Source organism: Mobula hypostoma, chromosome 19 (assembly GCF_963921235.1).
Source record: "Mobula hypostoma chromosome 19, sMobHyp1.1, whole genome shotgun sequence".
In the NCBI taxonomy this organism is placed as follows: Eukaryota; Metazoa; Chordata; class Chondrichthyes; order Myliobatiformes; family Myliobatidae; genus Mobula; species Mobula hypostoma.
The window spans coordinates 56,869,942-56,897,549 of NC_086115.1; the positions used below are offsets into that span (position 1 = coordinate 56,869,942).

The 27,608-nt window shown below is 36.6% G+C and overlaps 1 protein-coding gene across 4 annotated transcripts in view; it reads left to right on the forward strand.

Moving 5' to 3' along the window:
• Window positions 1-27,608, forward strand: part of vti1a (vesicle transport through interaction with t-SNAREs 1A) — a 347,680-nt gene that overhangs the window by 114,978 nt on the left and 205,094 nt on the right. For all 4 annotated transcript variants that reach the window (XM_063071943.1, XM_063071941.1, XM_063071944.1 and 1 more), the window contains one exon: window positions 759-843. In XM_063071943.1, coding sequence (XP_062928013.1) covers window positions 759-843 — 85 coding nt within the window. The remainder of the gene's footprint in view (window positions 1-758; window positions 844-27,608) is intronic.

Consider the following 27,608-nt stretch of genomic DNA (forward strand, 5'->3'; position numbering starts at 1 on the left):
CAATAATCAATAAAAAAAATAGCAAACCTAAATCTTGCACTAGTCTTATCTCCAAAATGTGGCACTTATCTTCTGTCGGTAAAAGATCATTGAAACAAACTTTTTGGAAATCTGAACACATAATGAAACTGAATTTTGGGTGTAACGGTAATACCTCATATTGGTATTTGAAATTGTTCTAATCCATAAATACAAATGTGTAAAACGTAATGGTTCAGATGGAAGAAATATTGCATCATGTTCACATTGCTCAGAATTAATTTTAGTTAAGTTAGTCTTTATGATGCTAGACTTTGTTTCTTTAAAAATCCAGTTTTATTTGTTTTCAATACCTATTTTTCACTAATTATCAAGAGTCTTCCTGCACAATTCTATTTTGTGTCTTTGGCATGGTGATCAGATGTTTGTTTATGTTTTGTTAAGTATATGATATTTAAACTTTAGCCTCAATTGAATTCTAATTTAAGGAAAAATATTTTTACCTATGGCACCCCTTTCTCTCTCATTTTTTGAAAATAGCACATGGATTTTTTGGTTTCTATTGAAAATATTAGTTTTTTGAGGATAGTAAATTATCTGAACAGTTTTAAAAATATGTTTTATTTCTCTTTTTTGCTGAACTCAGTTTTTTCTAAGAACTATTTCACTGCTTGATTTCAAAATTTGGCAAATTTTTCCTTTATGGTTCCTTTTCTGTAAATGAAATATAATTATACTTAGTGCTTAAGTGTCTGTAATCATCTCTGATTTTGTTTCAGAGAGCACGCCTGTTGGATAATACAGAGCGGCTGGAAAGGTCAACACGGAGACTGGAGGCTGGATATCAACTGACCGTTGAAACTGGTAAGGATCTTGAGAGGGAACAAATTATCTGCCTTATGCACAGTACTGATCATGACATTTCGGGTATACTTCATGATGAGGCACGTGGAAAGACATCAGTTGTAAATGTAGCTCATAAATTGGCAAAGTGATCAGATGTTTATTTGTTTTCCTTATATATCTGTACAAAAGCAATATGCCAAGTTTATCCATCAAAATAATATATAGTAAAATATTTTTACTTATTAGTTGCAAGGTATTTACAGAGACAAGAATTCCATATGGAATATATCAAAATCTGAAGGAATTATCACATTTATAATCTTCGTTCTCACATTATGCTTAACTTTAATTTCTGTGCACACACTTTATTGAGGAAACAATTAGCTAATATAAAGGTAAATCATATTTACTTCAGTGATTTATTTTTGTGTAAGCATTTATTACTGAGTAATTTATTCATTGTTTTCTGGTTCATCTTCTGAGAAATAGTATAGTTTTATATATGTTCCATATTTTTGAAAGGAAGTTAAATTGTATGGTTCAAGCTTGAGGTCAGGTGGACCAATTCTGCAACACTATGCGTATAATCAAGCTTCAAATTTACTTTAGCAAAGGAGAGATAAATCTCATGGAGAGAGAGAAAAAAATTAAACCAATAAGAATATGGGCAAATGCACAATACTATGAGTTGTAAGGTGGGAAAAGGCAAGTAAAAGGCTAAAATCAATATCAAAATATTGGGACAGAATAAACTCAGAGATATTGATGAAAGTTATGGATGGAAATCTCATCAATAAGATGGTACAACCAATAGATACACTGTAAGGAAGACCTTAACTGAAAGTAAAACAAGGAAGTAGGTGGTTCAAGCAACACACGTAAAAGTTGCTGGTGAACGCAGCAAACCAGGCAGCATCTATAGGAAGAGGTACAGTCGACATTTCGGGCTGAGACCCGTCGTCAGGACTAACTGAAAGAAGAGCTAGTAAGAGATTTGAAAGTAGAAGGGGGTGGGGGAGATCCAAAATGATAGGAGAAGACAGGAGGGGGAGGGATGGAGCCAGGAGCTGGACAGTTGATTGGCAAAAGGGATATGAGAGGATCGTGGAACAGGAGGCCTAGGGAGAAAGGGGGAGGGGGGAATGGGGTATGAGGGGGCGGTGGGGCATTAACGAAAGTTAGAGAAGTCAATGTTCATGCCATCAGGTTGGAGGCTACCCAGACGGAATATAAAGTGTTGTTCCTCCAACTTGAGTGTGGCTTCATCTTTACAATAGAGGAGGCCGTGGATAGACATATCAGAATGGGAATGGGACGTGGAATTAAAATGTGTGGCCACTGGGAGATCCTGCTTTCTCTGGCAGACAGAGCGTAGGTGTTCAGCGAAACGGTCTCCCTGTCTGCGTCGGGTCTCGCCAATATATAGAAGGCCACATTGGGAGCACCGGACACAGTATATCACCCCAGCCGACTCACAGGTGAAGTGTCGCCTCACCTGGAAGGACTGTCTGGAGCCCTGAATGGTAGTGAGGGAGGAAGTGTAAGGACATGTGTAGCACTTGTTGTTGCCTATTCAGAGATGAAACAAGGCACAAAGAGAGCGATCCAACAGAAAAGTGTATAAATCTTTTGGGATCATTCAGGATAAGAGCAAACTACAGCTATTGAATTAAAATTTACTATGGTTATTTCAGTTAAAAATAATTTAGAAGGAGCCAGATGATTCTGTTTACACACTCTTTGAAAACAAGTATGCTTAAGAGCTGAGATCTAATAATAATAAGGTTTCTTCAGTGCAAAACTCGATAGAGTTCTAATTGGCAACTATTTTAACTTTCTGTTTTGGCATTATGTGGAGTATGATTGGTAAAAGCAGTATGTTGCAAAGCATATTGTTGAGAAATACAGACCAATGTGGTAATGCCCAGGTTGAGTTGGATTTGTCAAACTCAGCAGCTGGACTCTTCAGTAAGTGTCTGGACGGTAAAATCAAACGGAATTCCTGCTTATCAGAGTTATCCAATATCTCGTATAGAACTTTGCATTTGTTGACAATATTAGGCTCGGAGTAGATGTCCATGTAGTGGAATAGCCGATGGACATTTGCCAACAGGGTTCTCATAATGGTCATTTGGCTTTTCACAAAGTACTGACAGGTGGAGCATCTCTGGAGATGAAACTCAACAAAGGAGACAAAGAAAAATATATTGGTAAGGAAAATGAAAAAAAGCGCATGATGTATCATCTACTTTTACTGGTGAAATGCACCACAAAACTCAATAATAATGCTTATCAAAATCTCAATATAGTTGAAGTTTCTTTTTTTAAGAGTTTTGTAGTGAGGCATGCGGGGCAAATTATTGAAGCATTTATCCGCTCTTTTTCTTGCCATTTTTGGAGCTTTTAGAATATTCCTGTTGAAGTTTGCATCTTCGGTTAGCAGTTGTCAGTGGGTTTCACTGCAATTTTGTGTGGCTGTGTTACGTGACTAGCTGACAGAGTTTTACAAGCATTCATTATACCAGACCCTGGATAATAAGCAGTTAGTTTTACTGAGAAATCAACCACCCTGTTTTAGAGAGATGTGACACTTCTGTATATAGGTTAATAGATGGCTGATGGTCCGATAAAAGGCAGCAATTGAATTGAGGGGTTTTGATCATGTCAGAACCTTGAGACAGAATTAAAACCATGTATTTCTCTGCTTTTTTTTCTGGGTAAAATAAAAACAATTTCTACCTTTTTGGGTAGAATGCAACATTTATTGATTGAACTAATGTTACTTACATATCAACTAATGTCTGTTTATTGCTTGTATTTTTCTACACTGATTGAAGCTTGAAATTTGCAAGTGCCATAATAAATTGCATCAAAAAGACACATATGCAATCTGTTTTAAAGACTGTTTGCAATTGTTTTTTGTTTTGTAATAAGAAACTAGGTAGTGTATATTCTTGGCAATGAGAGAGCGATGAGCAGCGATTATTTTCCCAGAGGGAAAAGTTCTCTGGAGAGGGCAAATGAAATTCCAGATCTAGAAGCTCAGTAGCAGAAAACACTTCAATTAATGAAGGGGAAACTAAAATTGGGAATGAGCATGAGTGGATTTGGAGTAGAGAGTGTATCTCATAGAGTTATGGCTCTAGAGAAAATTGCAGAACCAAGGAAGGGAAGCCGATGTGTAGATATTTGAAATCAAGAATAAGCATTCTGAAACTTGGCCATTGGTTTGCTGGGAGACAGTGTAGCTCAATGTCTTTTTGGGTTATTTGTGAGTGCAACTGCCTGTGACTTGGGACATTTATACAGATGTTGCATATGATGATATGATACTGAAGGGAGATGAAACTGGGTGTTCATTGAAACAGTGGTGACATTGGTGACAGATTCCGGTGCAAGCAGTGTAGGGCAAGAACAAGTAATATTATGAAGTTACTTAAGTAATGGTGTGGATATTTAGCCTAAAGGTCATTTCTGGGTAACATTTGACTCTTGAGTTTGCAAATGGTATAATTTTAGCCTCAGACAGTGGCCACTTAGATGAGAAGGTGGCAAGGTCTGGGGCAGGGCAAAAGGGAATTGTTTGGGTCTTCCTAATCTTCATTTGGTCAAAATTCATACGTAGAGATGAATGTCAGTCAGACAAGTCATAGAAGGTCAGGATGCTCAAGAGTGATGTTGGAGAACAAGAGATGTAGTATGTGTGCAAATTTGCACTGTGGTTGGTCGATGTTGCCAAAGGGCAACATTTGGATAAGTATGAGGGGCTGCAGGATAGATGAAAAGAGTAATGGCAGAACTGCTCAAACCAGAGAAGTGAAAAGATTTAAACATGCAAAACTGCAGAAATAGTAGAAATTAGAAATGTACGGCATTTTAAAATTAAACATTTAATGACACCTGTGCACTAATTGAATATGAATAGCTACCTTTAAAATAGACAACTTCATACCACCACAATTTACGCTCCTCTTTTGGTGTGTAATTTTGATTTTTAAAAGTAGAAAACAGTTAGTTTATTTCAGCACAAAATAACCATTGTAGGAATTTGCACTAGTAGAACTGGATTTCAGAGTTAGGTTCACAAATTGTTTGTAGTTTGTATACTAAAGTTACAGATTAATTACAGACAGTAGGATAGTTGAAATAAATCTTAGGAATGCAGCATGTTTGGTTTGTGCTTGTCAAATTTATGTCTTTACTTTGAAGGGGCATTTCTTTTTATAGGAAATGCAAGAATCTTGTGTTAAGTGACCAGACTGCTGATATCAACCGAGATATGTCCTTGTGATTTGTTCCATTCATGTAATGTCATCAGAACCTCAGGCAATAGTTTACATTTCTAAGCATATATTGTCCATTGGTCATCATTGCTGTACAATGCTGTTGCAAGAAACTGAGAATGGAAACATTGGATTAAGTGTTTGTACGTAAGTCTGGACAATTAAATGGAGCTTTGTGTTAATACATATGTTGGATGTAACATAATCCAAACAGAAGAAATATTTTAGTTTAGGAAATAAAAACCTCTCAAAAAAAAAAGAGAGGTTTTCACATTAAAGATTTGGTGCTGCTGTGCTCTACTATTCCTGGAAGCATTCAGCAGTAAATGGCTTCTGGTACCATTAGGTTAGCCCTAGAGGCTTTTTGCTCCTGTAAGTTCATTGAGCTTGGTTACAAGACCAACACTGCAGGCCATCAGCTTTATTAATGTGCAGATAAGCTGATTAGGCTATGTCAATCAAAGGTGCCAATATCTCAATTGAGAGGCTTTTTTTTCCTGAAGCATTGAAGTTGCCAACAAAGTGATAGATGTATGGTACACAGAGCTCAACTTGTCAGCAAGCGAGACACAAGATCCTATGATGATGCAGTGACTATATTAAAGAGTACATCAATTTGTTTAGCCTGTTTTGATTTTTTTTTCTATGGCATTAGGCGGAAAAAAATCATGGTTACAGCTTCACTGGAAAGCGGAAGGTCTTGGAAAAAAATAATCACTTCTCTTTGAAGCCTATTGGAGACTTTGAGATCTTGCTGTGCCAGACGATGGGTATTCAAGTACTCCTGTAACCATTGCACTCTGATCTCTCCCTAGCCTCTGGTAACTTAACTATTGATGTTTTAGTCAACAGAAGCAAAACTGGAGAATCTGATATGGTTATTCTTACAATAATTGCCTTGGATGGACAGAGTCTAACAATTAACACCACCTCGTGATTCTAATTGAGCTTTGTTGAAAATAACCTGTGGCTGGTGTTGTGAAATTAACCTAATTTTCACTCATCTTTTAATGCAAAACATTCAGAAGTATTTAATAGCTTCTGCAAAAGAGATCCAAAAAGTTGGTAGTGTTAACTTCAGTGTTCTTGGATGTAAAGTGACTTAATTATTTTACTGTCATGAATTTGGAACTCTCTGTAGGATGAGTAATGATGCCAATATACGTACATTTAGCCTTCTTGAATGGGATATATTGTGTATTTTGGCTCACTCACAGCTTTGCTATTATTAGCACAGAAGCTGGAGTACTTGAAGAAAGTGCTGTATCTTGTTAGCTACTTAACCACCTTTATTCTTTAGAAAAATCAGCGCTGTGGAAACTAATCTTGCATCTGCTATTCTTGTGTGCTAAAGAATATTTCATATTATTTTGTGAAATATGCACAGTGCAGAAGTAATTTAATCAAAGTCAAATGAATGTAAAATGCAAAATTACAAAATCGGTAGGTTAGTAGTAATAAAAGTCATAAAAAAAATCCATATTACTGAAGATAGATGTAATATTCTGGATATTTTTCTATTAATTAAATAGTTTGACAGCAGCAAAGATTTTTTTATTTGCTTTTCTGGTATCTTCACCTTTTTTCTCCCCTAAGGCTCTCTCCTGTTTATCTCGCTATCCTGTCTGAAAAAAGTGAATGTAATAATAATTTTTTCCCTAATCGAGCCTTGTCAGGGAAGTGTCTTATCGTTAAAAGGAAAATGACACCGATGATATCGTAAACAGAGCTAGTGTCACAGCGTTCCAATCACAGCAACTCAGGCTCGGTATCTAGTGCTGCCACAAACACCTAGCAGCGTTTTCATCGAAACATCAAAAACATAGCAGTCATTAAAATTGCACCCGCGTAGAATTGCAGGGATCAGCCGTACTAGCGCAAAATAGGATGTGGGAAACAGGCTTCTAAATGTGCTAATTCCAAAACCACGTGCTTGTGGCTTATTTTAATCAGTAGAAACTTGCACATTGTAATAAATCAGCATTATTTGTTGTGACACTAAAGGACACAGTTGGTTCGAGGATTTAGAGGGTCGCTGGCAACAGTATGCGGTGTGATGGCAAAGTATTTTACGCTTGAACTACGGTAGCTAAGGCCCAAACCCCAATTTATCCCCCAAACAAAGCACACAATCTACACAATGGCCAGCTCAACATGCAATGATCTTCGCCATGATATGGCCAGCAGAAACCTAAAAGAACAGGGCTTTAAGAGAATTCAATAGTTTGTTTTTGGTTTTCTTTGAAAAACTCCTCAAAAAGAGAAGAGTATTGGTAATTAGAGAAAACAGATGTCTCCAAGCCTTGTGACAGCTGAGCATCATTTATGCCCCCCAAAAAGATTTAATACTTTTGTCTTAAAAGAACATTTATTTAATGTTTCAGTTATTTGACATACTGTTTTGAGTACTTCTTAAGGGAAATTATGTATATTAATGTCTGAAAAGATTGCTAGGTAGCATTTAAGTTATTATGGTTCAAACATGCTGCACTTTTAAAATAATTGCAGTTTCAATATTTACAGATATTCACACTTCTTCAGTGTTTTTACTAAAATGCAATGCTATACGAAGTTAATGTATTTAATATAAGTATGACTAAAATATATATGCAATTAAGATAGATAAAAATCAGGATTAACATTTCTACACACACATTCACTTCTTTACCAGTTGCTATTGCAATATTATTTTGCTCATTCTTGATATATAATAAGGATAGTTATTTTACTTTAAAATTCTAATTTTTTTTAAATACTGAAATTTTCAGAAAAAAGCATGTTCTTATGTAGATGAAAAGCGAAATTGACCTTTACTCACTGTTTGTATATTTACAACTACAGCTAATAAATGATGAAATCTTGCAATCCAATCCTGCAAAGTTAGATTAAACACTAAATTTTAAAATTCTAGGTGCATGTTTTGTGTTAATCTGCAAAGCAGAAATTAATTGAATTTTAAATGCAACTATTTCTTGATTATTAACAATTTCTTTGAGAGTAATTTTGTTAAATAACTTAATTGGTATCTGAAACCTTTCTGATCCAGTGGTTTGCTTATACTGTTTGAATCATTATGATAGGTTGGTTGAATGTTACCCTCAACCAACCCTATCCCTGCAACATAATTGTATATTATTGAGCTCAACGCTGTTCTAGCAGAATTCCATAAATAAAACTGTTTTGTTCTGATTTTATAATTATTATTCCTCATAAATTACAGATGTTTTAATGTCTTTTTGAACTTAAATATATTGCGGTGCATCCTTGTGATAAATTAACCAGCAATACGTGGTTATGTGTTTGATCTTTCTGTTAAATGTTGTGACAATTTCATTAGTTTATTTGAATTCAAGATTGATTATGGAGAATTTCTGCAGTTTTGTACTTCTGAATCTCATTAATGTGGACTCAACTTCTTCATGTATAGTGAAAATAATGCTTTAAAATCATTGTTGCGGTGTTAAGTATATTGTCAGAAAACACTGAAGCTTTAATCAGAAAGAAGGAATTTAATAAAATTTATAGTAAATAAAAAGTAATTCTGTTTAAATCTAACACAATTGGAAGACTTGAGACACAATTCAGAACTTTAAGGCATATATAATTATTTTTAATGATTACTATGTTTAGTGAATAATCCAAAATTTAGTTTTATTTTGCATTACCCTGAAAATCGCCAGTATTAACAAAGTGGCATTTTGAATGATGGGAATCAATCAAGTGCTGTGATGTCTTTTGTTTGTAACTTATAAAATATGCATTGAAATAATTCCATTTGCTGAGAGGAAAACAACAGATGTGATGACCGTTCTGTGACACTCCAAGTGTAGTTAAATTTTGTTTAATACAGTCTGCAAAAGGAAGTGGAAAACAAAGGGCAGAAGTGGAACCTCAGGAAGTTGCTTTTATTGAACTTTGAAGAGCTGACAGATTTGTTAAGAGGTGAAGTTCAGATGAAGGCATTGTCACTTATAAATTATGGATGTAAAAAATGTCGTTCAACTCAAAGAAAAATCGGTTGATTGATTTATTTATAGGGTGAATTAATAATCATAATTGTTGGGTAAATTATAGGAACAAAAAGTGTTCAGAATCCATGATGAACTTTATTTTGGATGACAATTGTAATGAATGGGTGGTTGTTAGAGGTTCAATTTGAAATGACATATTTAGAGTAACACAGGTAGGCTGTGCTCTTGAGCTGTTTGTAAATTTCAGTCCTTTCTCAGGCATCCTTTTTGCTTGACTAGTGCATAATTCAGCAGTTTTATGTTAATTCAGTCATAATCTAGTCAATAATTTGAAGCCTTAAATATAGGAAAGTCAGGAGCAAACAAAATGAGAGCTGTTGTTAGTTCAGTTGTGTTCTGAAAGCTATCTTTATTAACTGTATATTGACTGATTTTTATGAACAAACGTGGGAAGAAAAGTTTATATTGCATATTCTTCCTTTAATAGTATTCAAATACTTAGTGTTAATATTTATGTGAGAAATCGGATATCCTTAAGATCCGGAAGAGTAGGTTTAAAATGTATATTATATAGGAATGATTTGGACTGAAAGATGGAACTTATTTTTGTTTCAATTCACATTACGTGGCAAGTATATTGAATGCAACATCAGCTCGTGAAGCAATGCAGTTAAATGATTGTCTCTTTGCTTGTCTACTTAACATTTGTCTATTTCTCTTTTTAAACAAAAACTAGTAGTGTTTTCAGTAAAAAAAAGTTATGCTATGGTCAGGAATGAAAATACTTTTAAAATAGATATCACCAGTCTGTTCAGTCTTTCCTTCATAGAAGCAGTCACATTATTTATTGTAAATTATTGACAATACTAATTAATTTAAAGAATAGTGTACAGAGCAAATATCATTAAAAATTAATTTAAGCAGAAGGCCATGTAGTTTGCTGTTGATCCATTGAAAGGAAATGGAACAATAATCTTTTTTTGATATTTCCTCTGTTGTACTTCACACCTACCCCACCTTACCTTTATTCATACAAGAAAACTGAGCTGTATTTCCTTGGGAGTTATCATAGAATCATGTTTGCAGAAAAGTGATTAATGTGAATAATATTCTTAATATTAAAGTGTAGTAACAGGCCAAAATAGAACATTGTTATGTCATGAAGGAAATAGTACATTTTTATGTGAATGTTTACATACAGTCATGTGAATCTGTGCACCAATGCATATACTGTAGATTATATAAGGAATATATATTTTATATAATGTACAACTTTCAGGATGCCTTTTTTCCTTGTATCAAAATGAAATTAGATTTTAAGATAAAATAAACTTAAAAATCCATTTAAAAGGAGCATGCCATATAATTACTGCCATTACATTGTAATTTTGAAGTAGTAAATGCAAGAATATGCTGCAATTTTAGACTGGTAAATGCAAATATGCAGTAGGTGCAGAGAATTAAGGTCTTTGAGCATTTTCCACCTCTTATTATGGAAGATATATATATATGTGTGCTCTTTTATTGTTGTTGCCAGTTACCTGATTTAATCCAAAAATATAACCTAAAATAAGAAATTGTATTCAAGACATTTTATATCTTTTAATACCAATATCTAGGAAATCTGAAATAAAGTAAGAATTCTTTTTTGACTAAAACTCTACCACACAATATAATGTAATTCCATAAAATAAATTATGAGCTATTTTATATTAGAAATAAGTGCAACTGATGTTCATGTTTCCATCCCTTGCTGTTGATATTAAGTGCTTTGAAATGTATGTTATTATCCTGCACTGTAAACCATTTTTATGGTAAATGTTATAGTAAATGCTCTTCAATCTTAACAAGCTACAAGTCAAAGCTTTCAGTTCCCTATATTTAGTAACAATATAAATGGTTTACTGTTCACACATTGATTATGTGGGCAGGAAAAAGGCATTATTAGGACCACAGAGGGCTTGAAAAGATTATTATAATTTGGCAGTTCTGTTAATGGCACCTGTTAGAGGTGTGACAAAAACGACAATGACAGACTGTGTAATTCAATAATTACTATCTTTGTGTAGTGTCAGTAGGTCATTTTCTATATGCTTACAAAGAAACCAGTGTTAGAATAGTGCCGACTTTGTCTCGTTAACAGGGAATATGCAGTGGTCAATGCAGTCTTTCAGGAGGAAGAATTGAATGTTGGGGAGAAACGTGGGTGGGTCAGAACAGATAGACAACCCAGGAGCTGTGCTGTCTTTTGCTGCTTCTAAATTGGAGCGGAATATTCTGAGAACACCAGTGGTCAATATAGGCTTTGAATCTTTTGCTATGTTCTTTAGTACATTTCTCAGTTTTCATGATTTGTGCCTCGAAATAAGCGAATAAAAGATTGTGTTTGTACTAGGTTTTTGATGCCAATGTGTTCTATGTCTTTCTGTGTATTTTGTTTTTTTTCGTTTATTTGTATTTGGCTGTGGGACTGTTTCTAATAAAAACTACCTTTCAGCATACATAGGTCTTAACCATAAATTTTACATATTGTTTTCCTTTATTACAAAATTTGTTGAGGAGACTTCTTTATATAAAAGAGAATTGTTGTAGGATTCTCTTTTATGACCAATAGTACCTTTAATGTTAGCTTGTAAGTAGTATATACAGTAACTTCATATAACTTCAAGTCGAAGTTAGTAATTATCAAATTATTAACTTTGATTAACTGACCCACCCATTTGCTGTAGCTAATATGACATCTTTGTATGCAACATAAAATAAAACAAGCAGACGTGGAAGTTCCAGCTTGCTCTGTTATACTGAATGAGACTCATCAACTTCATTAATAAATTACTGAGCTCCTTTTTTGCAATGTAAAGTAACCTTCTTTCCGTAGATATTTAGAATTTAGTTATTTTTTGATAAATGATATGATGAGATAAATAGTAATATTTTATAAACCGTAATGTAAGATTGCTGAATAATTGTACTCACAGTGTGTTTGTCTATTACCTGTTTGTCTTTATTTTTGCATAATCTCCTTGCAACCAATTACATGTTATTAATATCACATTAAAATCTTTACACTGAATAAAGTGTGTTGGTACGGTAAATGTACATCTTCTTTGCAACTGTGGGAAATTAAATCACCACCAGCCACAATTACAAAGGCTGTGGCACAGGAAATTGGAAATACTACCGATCTTCCATTTGTTTCTCTGCTAAATTTATTTTCTCTCTTTGGGACCTACAGTGTACAAGATGTCACATTTCATATTTTCCATCCAAAACTTAACATGATATCCTGGGATAAATATTCTTGAAACTGTGAATTAAGTGTAAAGTAGGATCCACTTGTCAGAAATGGTTTAAATGAACTTGCCTCAAGTTTATTTGAATGAGATGCAACAATTTATGTAATTATGTTGAATAAATATGAATGGCATTTGATTATATATTATAACTATTAAGATCAAACTTCACACCCACAAAATACATAAAATATCAATGTAAAAGATGTAACATATAACATATAATTTAGAAAGAAGTATTTTATATATGTACCAGTATTATAGATGGAAATCTGAAGCATATGTAAAGCCGACATTAATCGCCATCATTTAGACAATTCAGAATGAGCAATGTTTAGATCTCTAGTCATTTTTATGGCTGGGGCTTTTCATCTTTAACTTTGAACTGCTTCATGTTTCAAGTCAGATCTAATAAAGAAGCAAAGTTACTAAAGTAAATTTTCTATTTTTCCCTTAAATTTGACAATGGCCTTGCAGATGGTTGCTCCTTGTTTGGGAAGCAAAAAATATATATGCATGAAGACTTCTGCAGAGGCAAAACTCAAAACAGACTTGCTAATTTCTGAAGAGGCAGAATCCCAAGTGAAATGCACAAACTTAAAAAAAACTGCTGTGACTCTATAGAGACTGTAAAGAATGTACCTCTCACATGTTTCTCAGTGCTATATGAGGAATGAGAGCTTTTCCACATAGGGGTCTGTGTGTTTTCAGCAGAATATAAAGTAATGCTGAAATCGAGAGATTTTAAAAAACTGCATGCATTTTGAGATTCCCAAAAGGGAATCAGTGGAAGAATGTGTAACAGATAATGACATAGGTAGCGCCTAAATTAAACATTCATGTATTTTTGTGTGGCAGTTTACTAAAATATTTATATTGGTATATATTTTCATCTTTTTTGATTATTGGTTGTGTAACATACACCTCATTTATTCCTATGAGTTTATTAAAGTATGAACTGAATTTTTTTTATAATTCAGACTACTAATTGACCTTCTTTCCAAAATCTAATCTTTTTTTTTTGCCATTTATCTCAAGTTTTTTTTTCTGAACACTCCAATGACTGAAATATCCACAGAAGTATAACTGTTTCAGAATAAATTCAGACGATCTATGTGACTGGTTTATGCTGCATGTATGTCTTTGTGTATGTGTGTGTGTGTGTGTGTGTGTGTGTGTGGTGTGTGTGTGTGTGTGTCCAAATGAACTTTGTACCAAAACTGATATATTTTAAGTTGATAGTATTAATTTTTATATAGGGCCTTGCAATGTTTCTATATGGATTTGTGTTAGAACTAAGAATTGACATATGTATATTACATCTTCCCCTCAGCTGAACTTTCTTAATATTTTCTCCAGGGAATTCCCCCAGGAATCTCAAAAGAATCTTTTATAATTGCTGGAAAAGTTCAAGGAAGATTATTAAAACAATTACTTTATGAATGTTAGTGTTTCAAAAGCTGAGCTAAAATCACTTCTGAGTTAAACCCCAAATTTCTATCAGAAGAAAAGAAAGGAAGCTAGAGGTCTTTCCATCCCATTGATATCAGGGGATAAAAGAGTCTGGGAAATGCTGGAATCTGGTACAACAAATAATCTTCAGAAGGTTGAGCAGCATCAGTGGATGTGTGAGGGGGAGAGAAGTAATTGTCAACTTTTAGGGTTGATATCTATCCTCCTGATATTACTGGACAAGCTGAGTTCTTCCAGCAGATTATTTGTTGCTTCAATAATTTCAAATGAGCAACTTCAAAGTTGTAATGCTGGTGATGTTTTTCTAAGGGTGAAAGATATTAGAGGGTGTCTGCTAAAGATACCCTCTGATATCATGGAAGGTTCAGTCAGAGTGCTGTTTCTATTAATAGAAGAGTCAAGAACTGGAGTCCTTAGAATAGAAGTAAATTGGAAAAATGACATGATGATCAACTTTTTCTTAGGGTCTGGAATGCACTGTCAAGGAGCTGGAGGCAAAATTAGTTATGGAATTTAAAAAGGGAAGTTACAGAGCTAAAGTAAATTTATTATCGAGTACATAAATGTTGCCATATACAACCCAGAGATTCATTTACTTGTGGGCTACTCAACAAATCTACTGCATTATAATTATAACAGAATCAATGAAAGATCACCCAACTGGGGCGTTCAACCAGAGTGTGAAAGACAAAAAACTGTACAAATACAAAAAGAATTAACAGTAATAATAAATAAATAAACAATAAATATAGAGGACATGAGATGAAGAGTCCTTGAAAGTGAGTACATTGGTTATGGGAGCATTTTAATCATGGGGCAAGTGAAGTTGGGTGAAGTTATCCCCTCTGGTTCAAGAGCCTGATAGTTGAGGGGTAACAACTATTCCTGAACCTGGGTGGTGCGGGTCCCTGATGATAGATAAGAGAAAGTTGGAGTGTGGGACTAACTTGCTTGTCCGTAGGTAGACCTAGTATGAATTGAGGGGCTAAATAATCTTATTCCATGCTGTAACCTTACTGTGACTCTGTTGTACATCTATGTTATTTGTGAAATAAATTGCTTGATTGCTATTGTGTGTAATTTTGAGCTAAGTTGCCACCACATGTCATTGAACTGTTAAGTAGTTATATTACACACCACAAATGTATATTAAAATTGGTGCATAGAAAAAGCTTGGTAACATGAAATACAATTTCAGACAATTTAGCAATAATAATGCTGACATGTCAGCTGTATTTTAGCTGTGGTAAGCATGAGGAGAGGGATATAGAAAGATGACAATGCTGTTTCTATTCATGTTGATATTTATGTTTTGTAGCACTAGCCTGGAATGCAGTTCGAATAGAAGTTACACTATTGTTATGCACAGTTGTTACCCATATAAGATGACATTCACATTGTGCACCTGAAAGGTGATGCATTGGTGCAGCAGTTAGTGCTGCTCCAGCTCCAGCAACCCATGTTTGATCCAAAACTCAGTTACTGTTTCTGTGGTGCTTCGTCCTCTCCCTGTTTCCCCTAGTGCCCTGATTTTCTCCTGCATCCCAAATTTGTGTTGGTAGGCAAATTGGCTCCCCATAAATGACCGTTCGTGCAGCTAAATTGCAGGAGAAGCTGAAGGATTGTGAGAGAGAATCAGTTACCGAAAGAAAATGGGAGAATGGGACTGAAGGGATTTCTCCGTGTGCTGACATGGAATTAATGGACCAAATGGCCTCTTACGTCTGAACAAAATATGAAAAAAAGAGGAATGTTCATTGATTCATGTAGAAATTTGGATCCACAATCTATTATTTTGTGAACTTCTCCACTGGAACTGAAAAAATTCAGTTTAGTGGCTGACTAGAATTCAAACCAGTCACACTGAGTAATGTTATGTAAACATCATATGAATCTAGAGCATAGTTTGTCATTGAAAACTACCTAATTATTGTTGAAGAGATTCCATGACTCAAAAATATTATTTACGTGATTACTTTCTCAGTTTTTATAGCGCATGAAATTTCAGCTGCCTTCATTTTGTATATTTTCCATCTTTATTCTGTAATCTGTAAAATGTATCAAAACTATGTGAAATATTTGCTTTTCCCACTCTGCTTTATTATCTGTGGCAATTTATTGATGTATTTAACCTTATGTTGTGACTACTGCATGTGTCATGGGTGTCAGAAAATGGAAGGTCCCCATAGGTTAGGTACAATGTTCTTCTATTATCATATGTTGCATTGTTCTGTTGCCAAATTTCATGACATATGACGGTGATATTAAATCTGATTCTGATTCTGATTCTGAAATAGGTAGATATTGTGGTAAGCTTCAAGGTCAGCATTTGGAGTACCGTTCACTGCTGACTGCAAATCTAGGCCTATATGTGGTCATGCAGCATAGTATTACTAGTCTTAAATGCTGTGTTGCTGTCTGCAAGCTTTTAATAAGAATTGGATAAAAATATCTGCATCTTTGCTCTGCTCTTTTTTTTGTTAAAACTTGCATTTGGCTGGAATTAGTCCATTTGTTCATGAGTGCTACTTTCATCACCAAAAGCATCTTGGAAGAAGATACTGAGCTCAACCATATGAGGGAGCTAAATTAACATACATTGTTGAAATTATTTGACTGTTACAGTACATTGGATTGATACCTGCTTGTTAATTCACCTTCTGCACCACTGGATTGGTAAATACGAAATTCAAGGGACAGGTGGAAGTCTTCACTTTCCGGACATTGGGAACATTGATGAATCATAAATCATGCTTTGTTACATCATTTACAAATGTTTAAACACTACTAAAACCTTTAACTGAACTTTGATTTTTGTCTGCTGTTGCACGGGTTTAGGCTTATGGATTTATGAAAAGTAGTAAGATATCCAGCAGTGCATTCAAATTTGCCTATAGTCATTGAGTACATTGACCACAAGTTTTCCATTATAAAATGTGAATTTAAAATTGCTGCGAGCAGATGTATGTAACTCTGTGGTTATGCTGTAATTGTGCAATAGACATTCTTTTTATCATTTTCCTCTTGATAAAGTTCGTTATTTTTCGTGTTGTATGATGTGGGTGATCATGGTCTTTCCATGACCATGATTGTTCTTGGCAAATTTTTCTACACAAGTGGTTTGCCATTGCCTTCTTCTGGCCAGTGTCTTTACAAGATGGGCGACCCAGACAGTACCAATACTCTTCAGAGATTGTCTGCCTGGTGTCTGTGGTCACATAACCAGGACTTGTGATATGCACCAGCTGCTCATACAACCGTCCACCACCTGTTCCCATGACTTCACATGACCTTGATCAGGGGGCTAAGCAGGTGCTACACCTTGCCTAAGGGTGACCTGCTGTCTAGTGGAGGGAAGGAGCGCCTTACACCTCCTTTGGTAGAGACGTATCTCCACCCCACCACCCACTTGGTAAATTACTCTGTTTAAATGAGAAATTATTGGCATGAGTACCTGTCTCTGACTTTAACTTTAGATTAATGATACAACACTATATAACTATAATAAAAACCAAGCATTGTGACTGGAGGTAAAACCAGGAAATGCTGGAAGTACACCTCAGGTTGGAAAGCAAGGAATAGAGAGAGTAATTGCCTTAAACATTTAAGAGCAATGATCTTTTACCTAAACTAGGAAATGTTGTTGATGCAGTATTGTGCAAAAGTCTTAGGCACATCTAAAAAAAATTCTGTAAAGTGAAGATACTTTCAAAAATAATGAAATAATGAATACATATCAAAAAATTATTAAGAGCAGTAAACAGTAAAAATGCTAAATTAGATCAATAGGTGACCACCCTTTGCCTTTAAAACTGCATCAATTATCATAGGTACACTGTTGTGCAGTTTTATAAGAAAATTGACTGGTAGGTTGTTCCAACCATCTTGGAGAATTTGCCACAGCCCTGCAGTCTTCGGCTGTCTCAATTGCTTCTGTCTCAGACAGCCTCAATGATGTTAAGATCAGGGCTTTGGAGGCCATGCCATCTGAAACCATATAACACAGCTGGTGTGCCAAAGACAGTACAGTACTGTATATAGGTATTAAGATTCACACAAAGGGGGAAAAGAAATGAGGAGGTCAGTAGTGTTTTGGAAGGCAGAATAAATATTGAACAGTACAGTGCAGTAAAAGGCCCTTCGACCCACAATGTCTGCACTGAACTTTACACCAAATTAAAGTAAATCTTTTCTGCCTGTACATCATCCCTATCTCTCCAGTCCCTGCAGGAGGAATTACAAGGGTGATAATGCAGTGAAAGAAGGTGATAACAGGACACAAATTGAAAAGCAAAGGCACAGATGCTGGAAATCTAAAATAAAGACAGAACCTGCTGGGAACCACAGAAGACCATTCAGCATCTGTTGCAAAATCACTCACTGCGAAGTATGATCCTGGTTTTGTGGGAGAGAGTTTGAGAGGGGACATATGGGAAACAGAATTGATATGGAGGGAAATGGTAGCCCTACTAAATGTACTGGTGCAGACGACGGCATCAACGAAGCAATTGAGATGTACTGGGAAACTGAGCGAAAAAAGAAAATGGGGAGAAAATTCAAAAATCAGAAGTGCAAAGGGACTTGAGAGTCTTCATGCAGGATTCTCTAAAGGTTAACTTGGACGTTCAGTCGGTGGTAAGGAAAACAAAAACAATGTTAGCATTCATATTGAGGAAACTAAAATATAAAAACAAGGATGTAAAGATGAGGCTTTATAAGGCATAGGTCAGACTGCATTTGGAGCATTGTGAGCAGTTTTGGGCACCTTACCTAAGAAAAGATGTGCTGACATTGGTGAGAGTCCAGAGGAGATTTATGAGAATGATTTTCTGGAATGAATGAGGCGTGTTTGATGGTTCTAGGCCTCGACTCACTGGAATTTAGAAGCATGTGGGGAGATGTCAATGAAACCTAGAAACTTAGGGCATAGTCTCAGAATAGAAAGATGTCCATTTAGAACAGAGGCATTTCTTTAGCCAGCTGGTGGTGAATCTCTGGAATGCTTTATCACAGACAGCTGTGGAGGCCAGGACATTGGGTATATTTAAAGCGGAGGTTGATAGGTTCTTGGTTAGTGATGGCATCAAAGGTTATAGTGAGAAAGCAGGAGAACAGGGTTGAGAAGGATAATAAATCGGCCATGAGTGAATGTCAGAGCAGACTCAGATCTCATGGTCTTCAGGACGTGAAGTGGGAAAGAGTGTAGACAGTGTCACGAAAGAGTCTCTGATCTTGTAGTAGACACTGGTGTCTATCCTATTTACTCTAATAAGAAAAAAGAAAAGAATCAGCAATTAGACACATGTGAGTGTGAGAGCAAGTAGAAATTGGCATCAAAGAGGAATTTTTATCAGCCAGGACGAGAAGAGGAAGTTACTCAAAATGGTCCTGTGTGAGCTGTTTGCTGGAGAAATGGATGATGGAAAGGACCAACTGAAACAAATGTTTTAAGTTTGCCTCAAAAGTGTAGCCATAGCTTGGGATGGTAGGAAGCAGTGAGTGGAATTAAAGGGTAAGTCATTAAATGTAAGAAAAAGTTTGTGAGGCTGTTCAGGGAAAAGCAAAGGATCCTCAAGCCATTCAGTGGCAAAAGGAGTACAGAAACATTGAGTATTAATGATGAGAATGGGATGGTATGAGCTGAGATGCAGCAGAGTATGATGGCAGGGCCATGAATGAGATGATAAGCTACTGGACAAGGAGGGAAGGAGGGAAAGAGTAAGCTCCATTTGGGTGGCTTGAGATGGCTGAGATGAAGGTGTGTTTTTTACACTGGACTTGCCTACTTGCGGATCTTAAGGAGATGATAGTTTGTGTCTTTTGGGAGACTGGTATTGAAGACTGTGGAGGGAAGGTTACCAGAGGAAATAGAGTGAATGACTATGTGGGAAATAATAGCCTAAAGTTACGTGATGCAGAAGGAGTATGAGAGCACGTTGGAGAGCTGATGTTCACCTCTGCAAGATAGAGAGGCCACTTCACCAAACAAACTCTTGTTTGCAGGTGTATTGACTATGTAACTTTTTTAAAGTTATCAAGCTGAAATATTATAAACATAAGAGATTCTGAACATGCTGGAAATCCGGAGCAACACATACAAAATGTTGGATGAACTCAGCAGGTCAGGCAGTATCTGTGGAGATGAAGAAATAGTCAATGTTTAGGGCCAAGGCCCTCCTGCAGGACAGGAGGGGAAAGGGAAAGATGGTAGAATAAAAAAGCTGGGTAGAGGGGAAGGAAGACAACCTAGAAGGTGATAGGTGGGTGGGGAGTGGATGAAGTAAGAAACTGGGAGGTGATAGGTGGAAAAGGCAAAAGGCTGGAGAAGAAGGAACTTGATAGGAGAGAAGAGTGGATCATGGGAGAAAAGGAAAGAGGAGGGACACCGGGGGAGGTGTTAGGCAAATGAGGAGAAGAGTTAAGAGGCCAGCTTGGGGAATAGAAGAAGAGGGAAGGGGGAGGGGTAAAATTACCAGAAGGAGAAATCGATTTTCATGACATCAGGTTGGAGGGTACCCAGCAGAATATGAGAGGACTTAGGCTGGCAGAAAAGGAGGCCAAGGACCGACATGTTGGAACAGGAATGGGGATTTTAATTAAAATAGCTGGCCACCATAAAATTCTGTTTTTTTTTGTAGCTGGAGCGGAAGTGCTCAACAATTAGGTCCTCATGCTCCATCCAGGTAGTCTTTAATCTGAGATTGCATGACTATCGATTTTTCCTTCCAGCAATTTTTTTTTGTCCCCCTTCCCTCTTCTGTTCCCTACTCTAGTCTTTAACCACTTCTCCTCAGCTACCTATCACTTCCCCTCTTTCTTCCCTTTCTCCCATGGTCCACTCTCTTCTCCTATCAGTTTCCTTCTTTTCCAGCCCTTTACCTTTCCCATGCCCCTGGCTTCACCTATCACCTTCTAGCTTATCCTCCTCCCTCCTCCCCCCGCCCCAGCTTTTTATTCTGATATTTTCCCTCTTCCTTTCCAGTATTGAAGGAAGGTCTCGGCTTGAAACATTGACTGTTTATTCATTTCCACAGATACTGCCTGACTTGCTGAGTTCCTCCAGCATTTTGTGTGTTAACCTGAAATATTATCTTAGTTTCTTTCTCCATGGAAACTGCTTGACCTGTAGTGTATTCTGTTTGTATCTCAGATTTACAGCAAGAGCAGCATTTGGCATGAAGTGTAATGTTAAAAGCACAATGACTTAAGAACCATTAAATATTTTGGATATAACAGTATTTATGTATAGACATTTAAATTTTCCATTATTTAAATTATAGCTTTCTTGAGAAAATAAGATTAAATTGGCTTTGTGTCAATGTTAATTGCTGCTCACTTAATTTTGATCTGAAGTTTCCATAAATACATGAAAAAATGTTTTGTCTGTAACTTTACACCTAATTGAAGATTTATGCTGGTAGCTGCTTGTTTTTGGTTAAGCAATTCATTGCAGTGTCTGAGAACTTTGGCCTGAAACATAGCCACCTGTGGCTATTGGTTCCATTGAGAACTGCCAGCAACAGTGTCCTTCTCATGTGTCAGATCGTTACGGAATTCTGCGCCTGCACATTGAAACACTGATCTCTGAGATAAGCTGGAGGTTAGATGCTGGTGATTCAGCGCTTCTGCTCTGCTGCTTTTTTCAGCAGTGAGTCTGGGGCTGAAAATAAAAATTCTGGTCTGTGGGGCTGGTATACTTTACACCAGGTTTCTTAGCTTTATGCCAGTCATAGGAAGTACCGGTCATTTCCATTCATTTCAATGGGGTGCCTGACCTTGATTAGAAAGGTAAGTGATCATTTTTCTTTTTCTGTTTTTTAAAATTAATATCCAGTGTAAGCTATTGAAAAGTCATCAAGCCTTTTCAGACTGGGGCCTCAGGATGCACCAACTACATTTTGTAGCTGTGTCCTGTGTCTGCCAGACAGAACATTCATGGCAGCTAAGTCTCAGTAAGTGTGGTTGCCAGAATAGTGCCAGGGAGGAGGGAGGAACATGGTTGTGGATGTGGGTAGCAAGTCAGATTGATTTGAACCGCATAAACAGTGTTTCATAAAGCATCTGCAGAGTCACCGGTTACCTGGTTTCAACAAGTGCAGAAAGAAAACACCAATTTTTAATCCTACCCATCTTGTGGCAGAGTTATATTGGATTCCAATTGAACTCGGCTGTTACCGTCTAATTGCATCCATCTCCAATGCCCCCACACCACAAAGTCCATGGATTTGCACAGTGATCTATGAAATGTTGCTTTTGCATTATTCAGAGCCTGATTTAATTTTAATTCTGCAGTATACAGTCTTTCTTTCACCAGTATATGCTTTAAGAAGAAGTAGTTGTTTGGAAAATTTTGACTTTTTAGGCTCTCCTATTTTCTCCCCAAACTCTCCTGCACCACCTCAAATGACATTCCTTTATGAGGATTCAATCACAAACAAGAGAAAGTATGCAGATACTGGAAATCCGAGCAACGCATACGAAGGACGTCTCAGCCTGCAACGTCAACTGTACTCTTTTCCATAGATGCAGCTGGCCTGCTGAGTTCCTCCAGCATTTTGTATGTGTTCCTTTATGATTATTGTTGGTATTTCTTGGTGTCAAGAAATAACAACAAACTGAGAGCTTCCAGTCGGTTATTTATCAATTCCTCTTGACTAGCACTAAGATGATCAGAACTCTGAACTAATTGGTAGCCTCATAATTCAGGATGACAGTGAATGGACTCAATTTGAGAGCAAATTGACCAATAACACATTCTTAGTGACATTTTAGAAGTGCCTATAACAAATATTATAACATGTATTTCTTAGGATGTTTATCATTGATTGGTAAAGGCTGTGAATGAATTGTATATGTTCTGTAACTAGTTATACTCATTCAAGGAATATTTTCTTCTTATTACATCTACTGCCTCAGATTGTCAAATACTAAGGTGGTCAATTGACCTTCAGGATGCCCAGGCAAACACAGCTCATGCTTTTAGTTTCAACGGTCAAAGAAATAATTCAACATTATCTAAGATTCAAGATCTTAAGATTATTTAATGTCATTTCCAGTACACAAATGTAAAGAAGAATGAAATAATTGTTACTCCGGATCCAATGCAGCACAAAAAAAAGCACAATAGGATAAAGAATACAGTAATTAAAAAAACACATACATGAGTTAGCTTCTATACATAGTTTGATTGTATGTCCATAATGTGACACTAGGCTCAGGACTGTCTGTACATAAGATGACTCTGACAGGAAATGATAAAGCAGTGCTGGTTGGGGTGGGGCGGGTTAGTGGGTGGAGGTGTTGATCAGTCTTATTGCTTGGGGGAAGTAACTGCTTTTGAGTCTTGTGGTCCTGGTGTGAATGCTACATGGCCTTTTCTGTGATGGGAGCAGGGTGAGTGGGATTCTTCATGAAGTTAGTGGCCCATTTCCGCCACTTTTCTGTATATATGCCATTGATGCCAAGTAGGCTGGTACCGGCAATGCATTGGACAGTTTTGGCTACCTGTTAAGAGCCATCCTGTCTGTCACAGATTATTTGTGACAACCTAATGTATCCGAAGGCTGCCTTTAACAAATGCATGTGCTGAAAGTTATTCCTTATTGCCACAGAATAAGTTCAAAGTAAATTTATTATCAAGGTACATACATGTCACCTTATACAACCCTGAGATTTGTTTTCTTGTGGGCATACTCAGTAAGTCCAATAGCCATAATAGAATCAATGGAAGCTCACACCCAACAGGGCAGACAACTAGTGTGCAAAAGACAACAAACTCCAAATACAAAAGGAAAAAGAGAAGTAATAATAAAAAATAAATAAGCAATAAACATGAGAACGAGATGCAGAATCCTTGAAAGTGAGCCCATGTTGTGGAAACAATTCAGTGATTGGACAAGTGAAGTTGAGTGAAGTTTCAAAGGGTTCAAAGGTACATTTAATGTTAGAGAAATATATACAATATACATCCTGAATTTTTTTTTTGCAACCATCCACGAAAAACAGGCGTGTCTCCAAAGAATGAATGACAGTTAAATGAATCAGGAACAATTTCTTCCCTCCTGCCATCAGATTTCTGAATGGACATTGAACCCATGAATAAATAAATAAATAAATAAAAGTGTGTGTGTGTGTGTGTGTGTGTGTGTGTGTGTGTATATGTGTGTGTATGTGTATATATATATATACATATATACACACACACACATTTTTATGACCATGTATTGCAATGTAGTGCTGCCGCAAACAAAACAAATTTCACAACATATGCCGGTGATATTAAATCTTCTGGTTTTGACTCAAAATTGTTTAATATCATTTCCAGTACATAAGCATAAAGGAGAACGAGAGAATGAACAAAATAATCTTGGGTCTTTATGATGAATGACCCCTATCCAGTCAAATTTTAGTCAGAAATGCTGACTTGAATTTGAACTTGCATGTTTTTTTTATCCTGTAAGGAGCTAACAATGGTATAATAGGGAGCCATAATAGCTCTATCAATGAAAGTTAATATTTTGCTTTACCAGCCTTGCTTCAGTGAATGTTATGTCCTATATAGACCATTGGTATTAGTATTTGTATGGAATTTCTTAGAACAATATCAGTGAGTACTTTTTAGTTCCAAATTGATCCTGTAGCATCAAGCTGAAATGGCATAAGGCTATCTTCCCATCTGACAAAATCTGTTGGTCACTTCTATCAATGCTGTGCATCCGTGCAACACACAAAAACTAAGCTACCACAATAAAACTTGGCCACATCATTTTCAAGATATTGGCCAGCTATTCATCAAATATAGGAAACCATACATTGTAAAAGGGTTCTTAAGAACTTTAACAGCAACAGACAACCTACTGGAAGAACTTGCCAAGTGGAGCAGTATGTTCAGGCTGGGATGGCGGTGTATTAGAAGATTTTTTGACATTTTGGGTTACATATAAATGCAGTGAGAGTTTCAAGGTTTCTGCTCTGAAAATCAACAGTTCATAATTAAAGTTCAAAGTAAATTTTATTATCAAAGTCCTGTATATATATGTCACTATATACAACCCTGAGATTTATTTTCTTGTGGGCATACTCAATAAATCTATAGAATCTGTGAAAGACCACCTAGCTAGGGTGTTCAATCAGAGTGCAGAAGATGACAAACTGCAAATCCAAAAAGAAGAACTAATAATAATTAAATAAGCAATAAATATTGAGAATATGACATGAGGAGTGTTTGAAATTGAGTTATATTTACTCACAGAACAAGCAGTATTTACTATCATCGTCTTCATTAGGAAATGCTGTTTGTAGGGCTAGTGTACAGACTGCATTCTTGATAATCACAGATCTGTAACCCTATGACCTCAATATAACTTCCTGCATCTTTTTAAACCACTTTGACCAGAGAAGGTGATTGTCACTTTTAGTTTCTAAACTTAAAAATTATTAATTGGCTACTGCTGCTGTTTTTTTTACATCTAGCAATTTGTTGCTACCATGCTATGTTTGGGAGTCACCCAATCTTCTGCTGATGGAGAGAAGAGCTGGAATAGGCACTTGCTTGTATAGCAGCTTTTCTCAAGTATAACATTTCTTTTCACAGAACTCACTACAGTTTAAGAAAGTGTCTATGACCTGCCCTTACACCACACCTCGGCACAAAGAATGTGACTTCTGCAGTTTTCCAGTAATTTGCTCAAGTTCTTCTGGCCCTGTCCTTCACTCGGTGTCAGAGAATCCATCACTCAATTGTATCACCTTCAATGGCTCGACCAGTATTGTTTGTAAAGTGGTATCTCTTTAAGAGCAAGCTGCAATCATTACATCTGCTGTGTTACATTCCAAACTATTCTTACTCTTTATGCAGTTTTCAAAGAGAGCATCCGACTGACCACAACATTGAAAATGACAAATGAAAATGTAGAATAGTTGCTAGGCCAAAATTGTTCATAAATCCAGGAAAAAATGGTTTCTTAATGATTGTAATTGGAGCTAGTGTTCGTCATGCTGGGTACTAAATTGTATCCTCCAGGCTTGTAATTCAGACTGTAGCTTTCATTGTGCTGAACAAACTTAATGATAACACTTTTAAAATGGTAATTGACATTCTGTAGTGTTTTCTTTTTAACAAGTATATTTTTATCATCATCTATTGTGTTCAGCAAAATTAGCATGAAGACATTTGTCTTATTAACAATTGTTAACCAGTCACAAAACTGGCTGGCTTTAGTTGCAATTCAACTAGAAATTTACAGTAAGTGAACTGACAATGAAGATTGGGCTGTGACAGCATTTGCTGCCTTTAACTGCAGTGCTTTGAAATGGGAGAGATTCTGTATTGATTGTGTGTTATGATTGGCATAATGCCAGAGAAGCCACATCAATTTCTTCATCGTTATCATTGAATACTTGCCCCTAACCTGGGTATTGTGATCCTTGGAGTTGCTGCTAGTTGACCCTCTTCTGCACTCATTGCTATTCCGAGTACAAGCCAGGACAAGATGTTGAAGTTGGGATCAGTTGTGCATGTTAACATCATCCATGATCTGCACCAGGATCAGTTTCAGCTTTGCTCTTGATACTAGGACACAAGGCTCCAGTGTGATGAGCCCAGGCCCAGGTGTAATGAGACATGAACCTCACGACCGTGACTATTTTCTGATGTTGCTGGCCTGATTTGATAACTGACAGCGGCATTAGTGATATGCTTCACACATAAAAGTTGCTGGTGAACGCAGCAGGCCAGGCAGCATCTCTAGGAAGAGGTACAGTCGACGTTTCAGGCCGGGACCCTTCGTCAGGACTAACTGAAAGAAGAGCTAGTAAGAGATTTGAAAGTGGGAGGGGGAGATCCGAAATGATAGGAGAAGACAGGAGGGGGAGGGATGGAACCAAGAGCTGGACAATTGATTGGCAAAAGGGATATGAGAGGATCATGGGATGGGAGGCTTAGGGAGAAAGAAAAGGGGGAGGGAGGGAAAAACCAGAGGATGGGCAAGGGGTATAGTCCCTCACTATCCCTTTTGCCAATCAACTGTCCAGCTCTTGGTTCCATCCCTCCCCCTCCTGTCTTCTCCTATCATTTTGGATCTCCCCCTCCCCCCCCCCACTTTCAAATCTCTTACTAACTCTTCCTTCAGTTAGTCCTGACGAAGGGTCTCGGCCTGAAACGTCGACTGCACCTCTTCCTAGAGATGCTGCCTGGTCTGCTGCGTTCACCAGCAACTTCGATGTGTGTTGCTTGAAATTCCAGCATCTGCTGGTCTTTCCTCATGTTTGCATTAGTGATATGCTTGTCGGGGTGAATTTTCAGGAAGCTTAATTCAAAATTTGAAGTAAATTCATTATCATAGTACATCATGTCACCATATACAAGCCTGAGATTCATTTTCTTGTGGGCATTCACAACAAATACAAGAAACAGAATGTAATCATAAAAGATCCCACCCAACAGGACAGACAAACAACCAATGTGCAAAGGTCAACAAACTGTAAATACGAAAAGAAAAAAAAGTAATAATAATAATAATAAATAAGCAATAAATATCAAGAACAAAGATGAAGAGTCCATGAAAGTGAGTCCACAGGTTGTGGGTATAATTCAGTGATGGTCTGAGTGAAATGGAATGAAGTTATCCCCTCTAGTTCAAGAGCCTGATGGTTGAGGGGCAAAAACTGTTTCTGAATCTGGTGGTGTAGGTCCTGAGGCTCCTGCCCCTCCTGCCTGATGCCAGCAGCAAGAAGAGAGCATGGCTTGGATAGCGAGGGTCCTT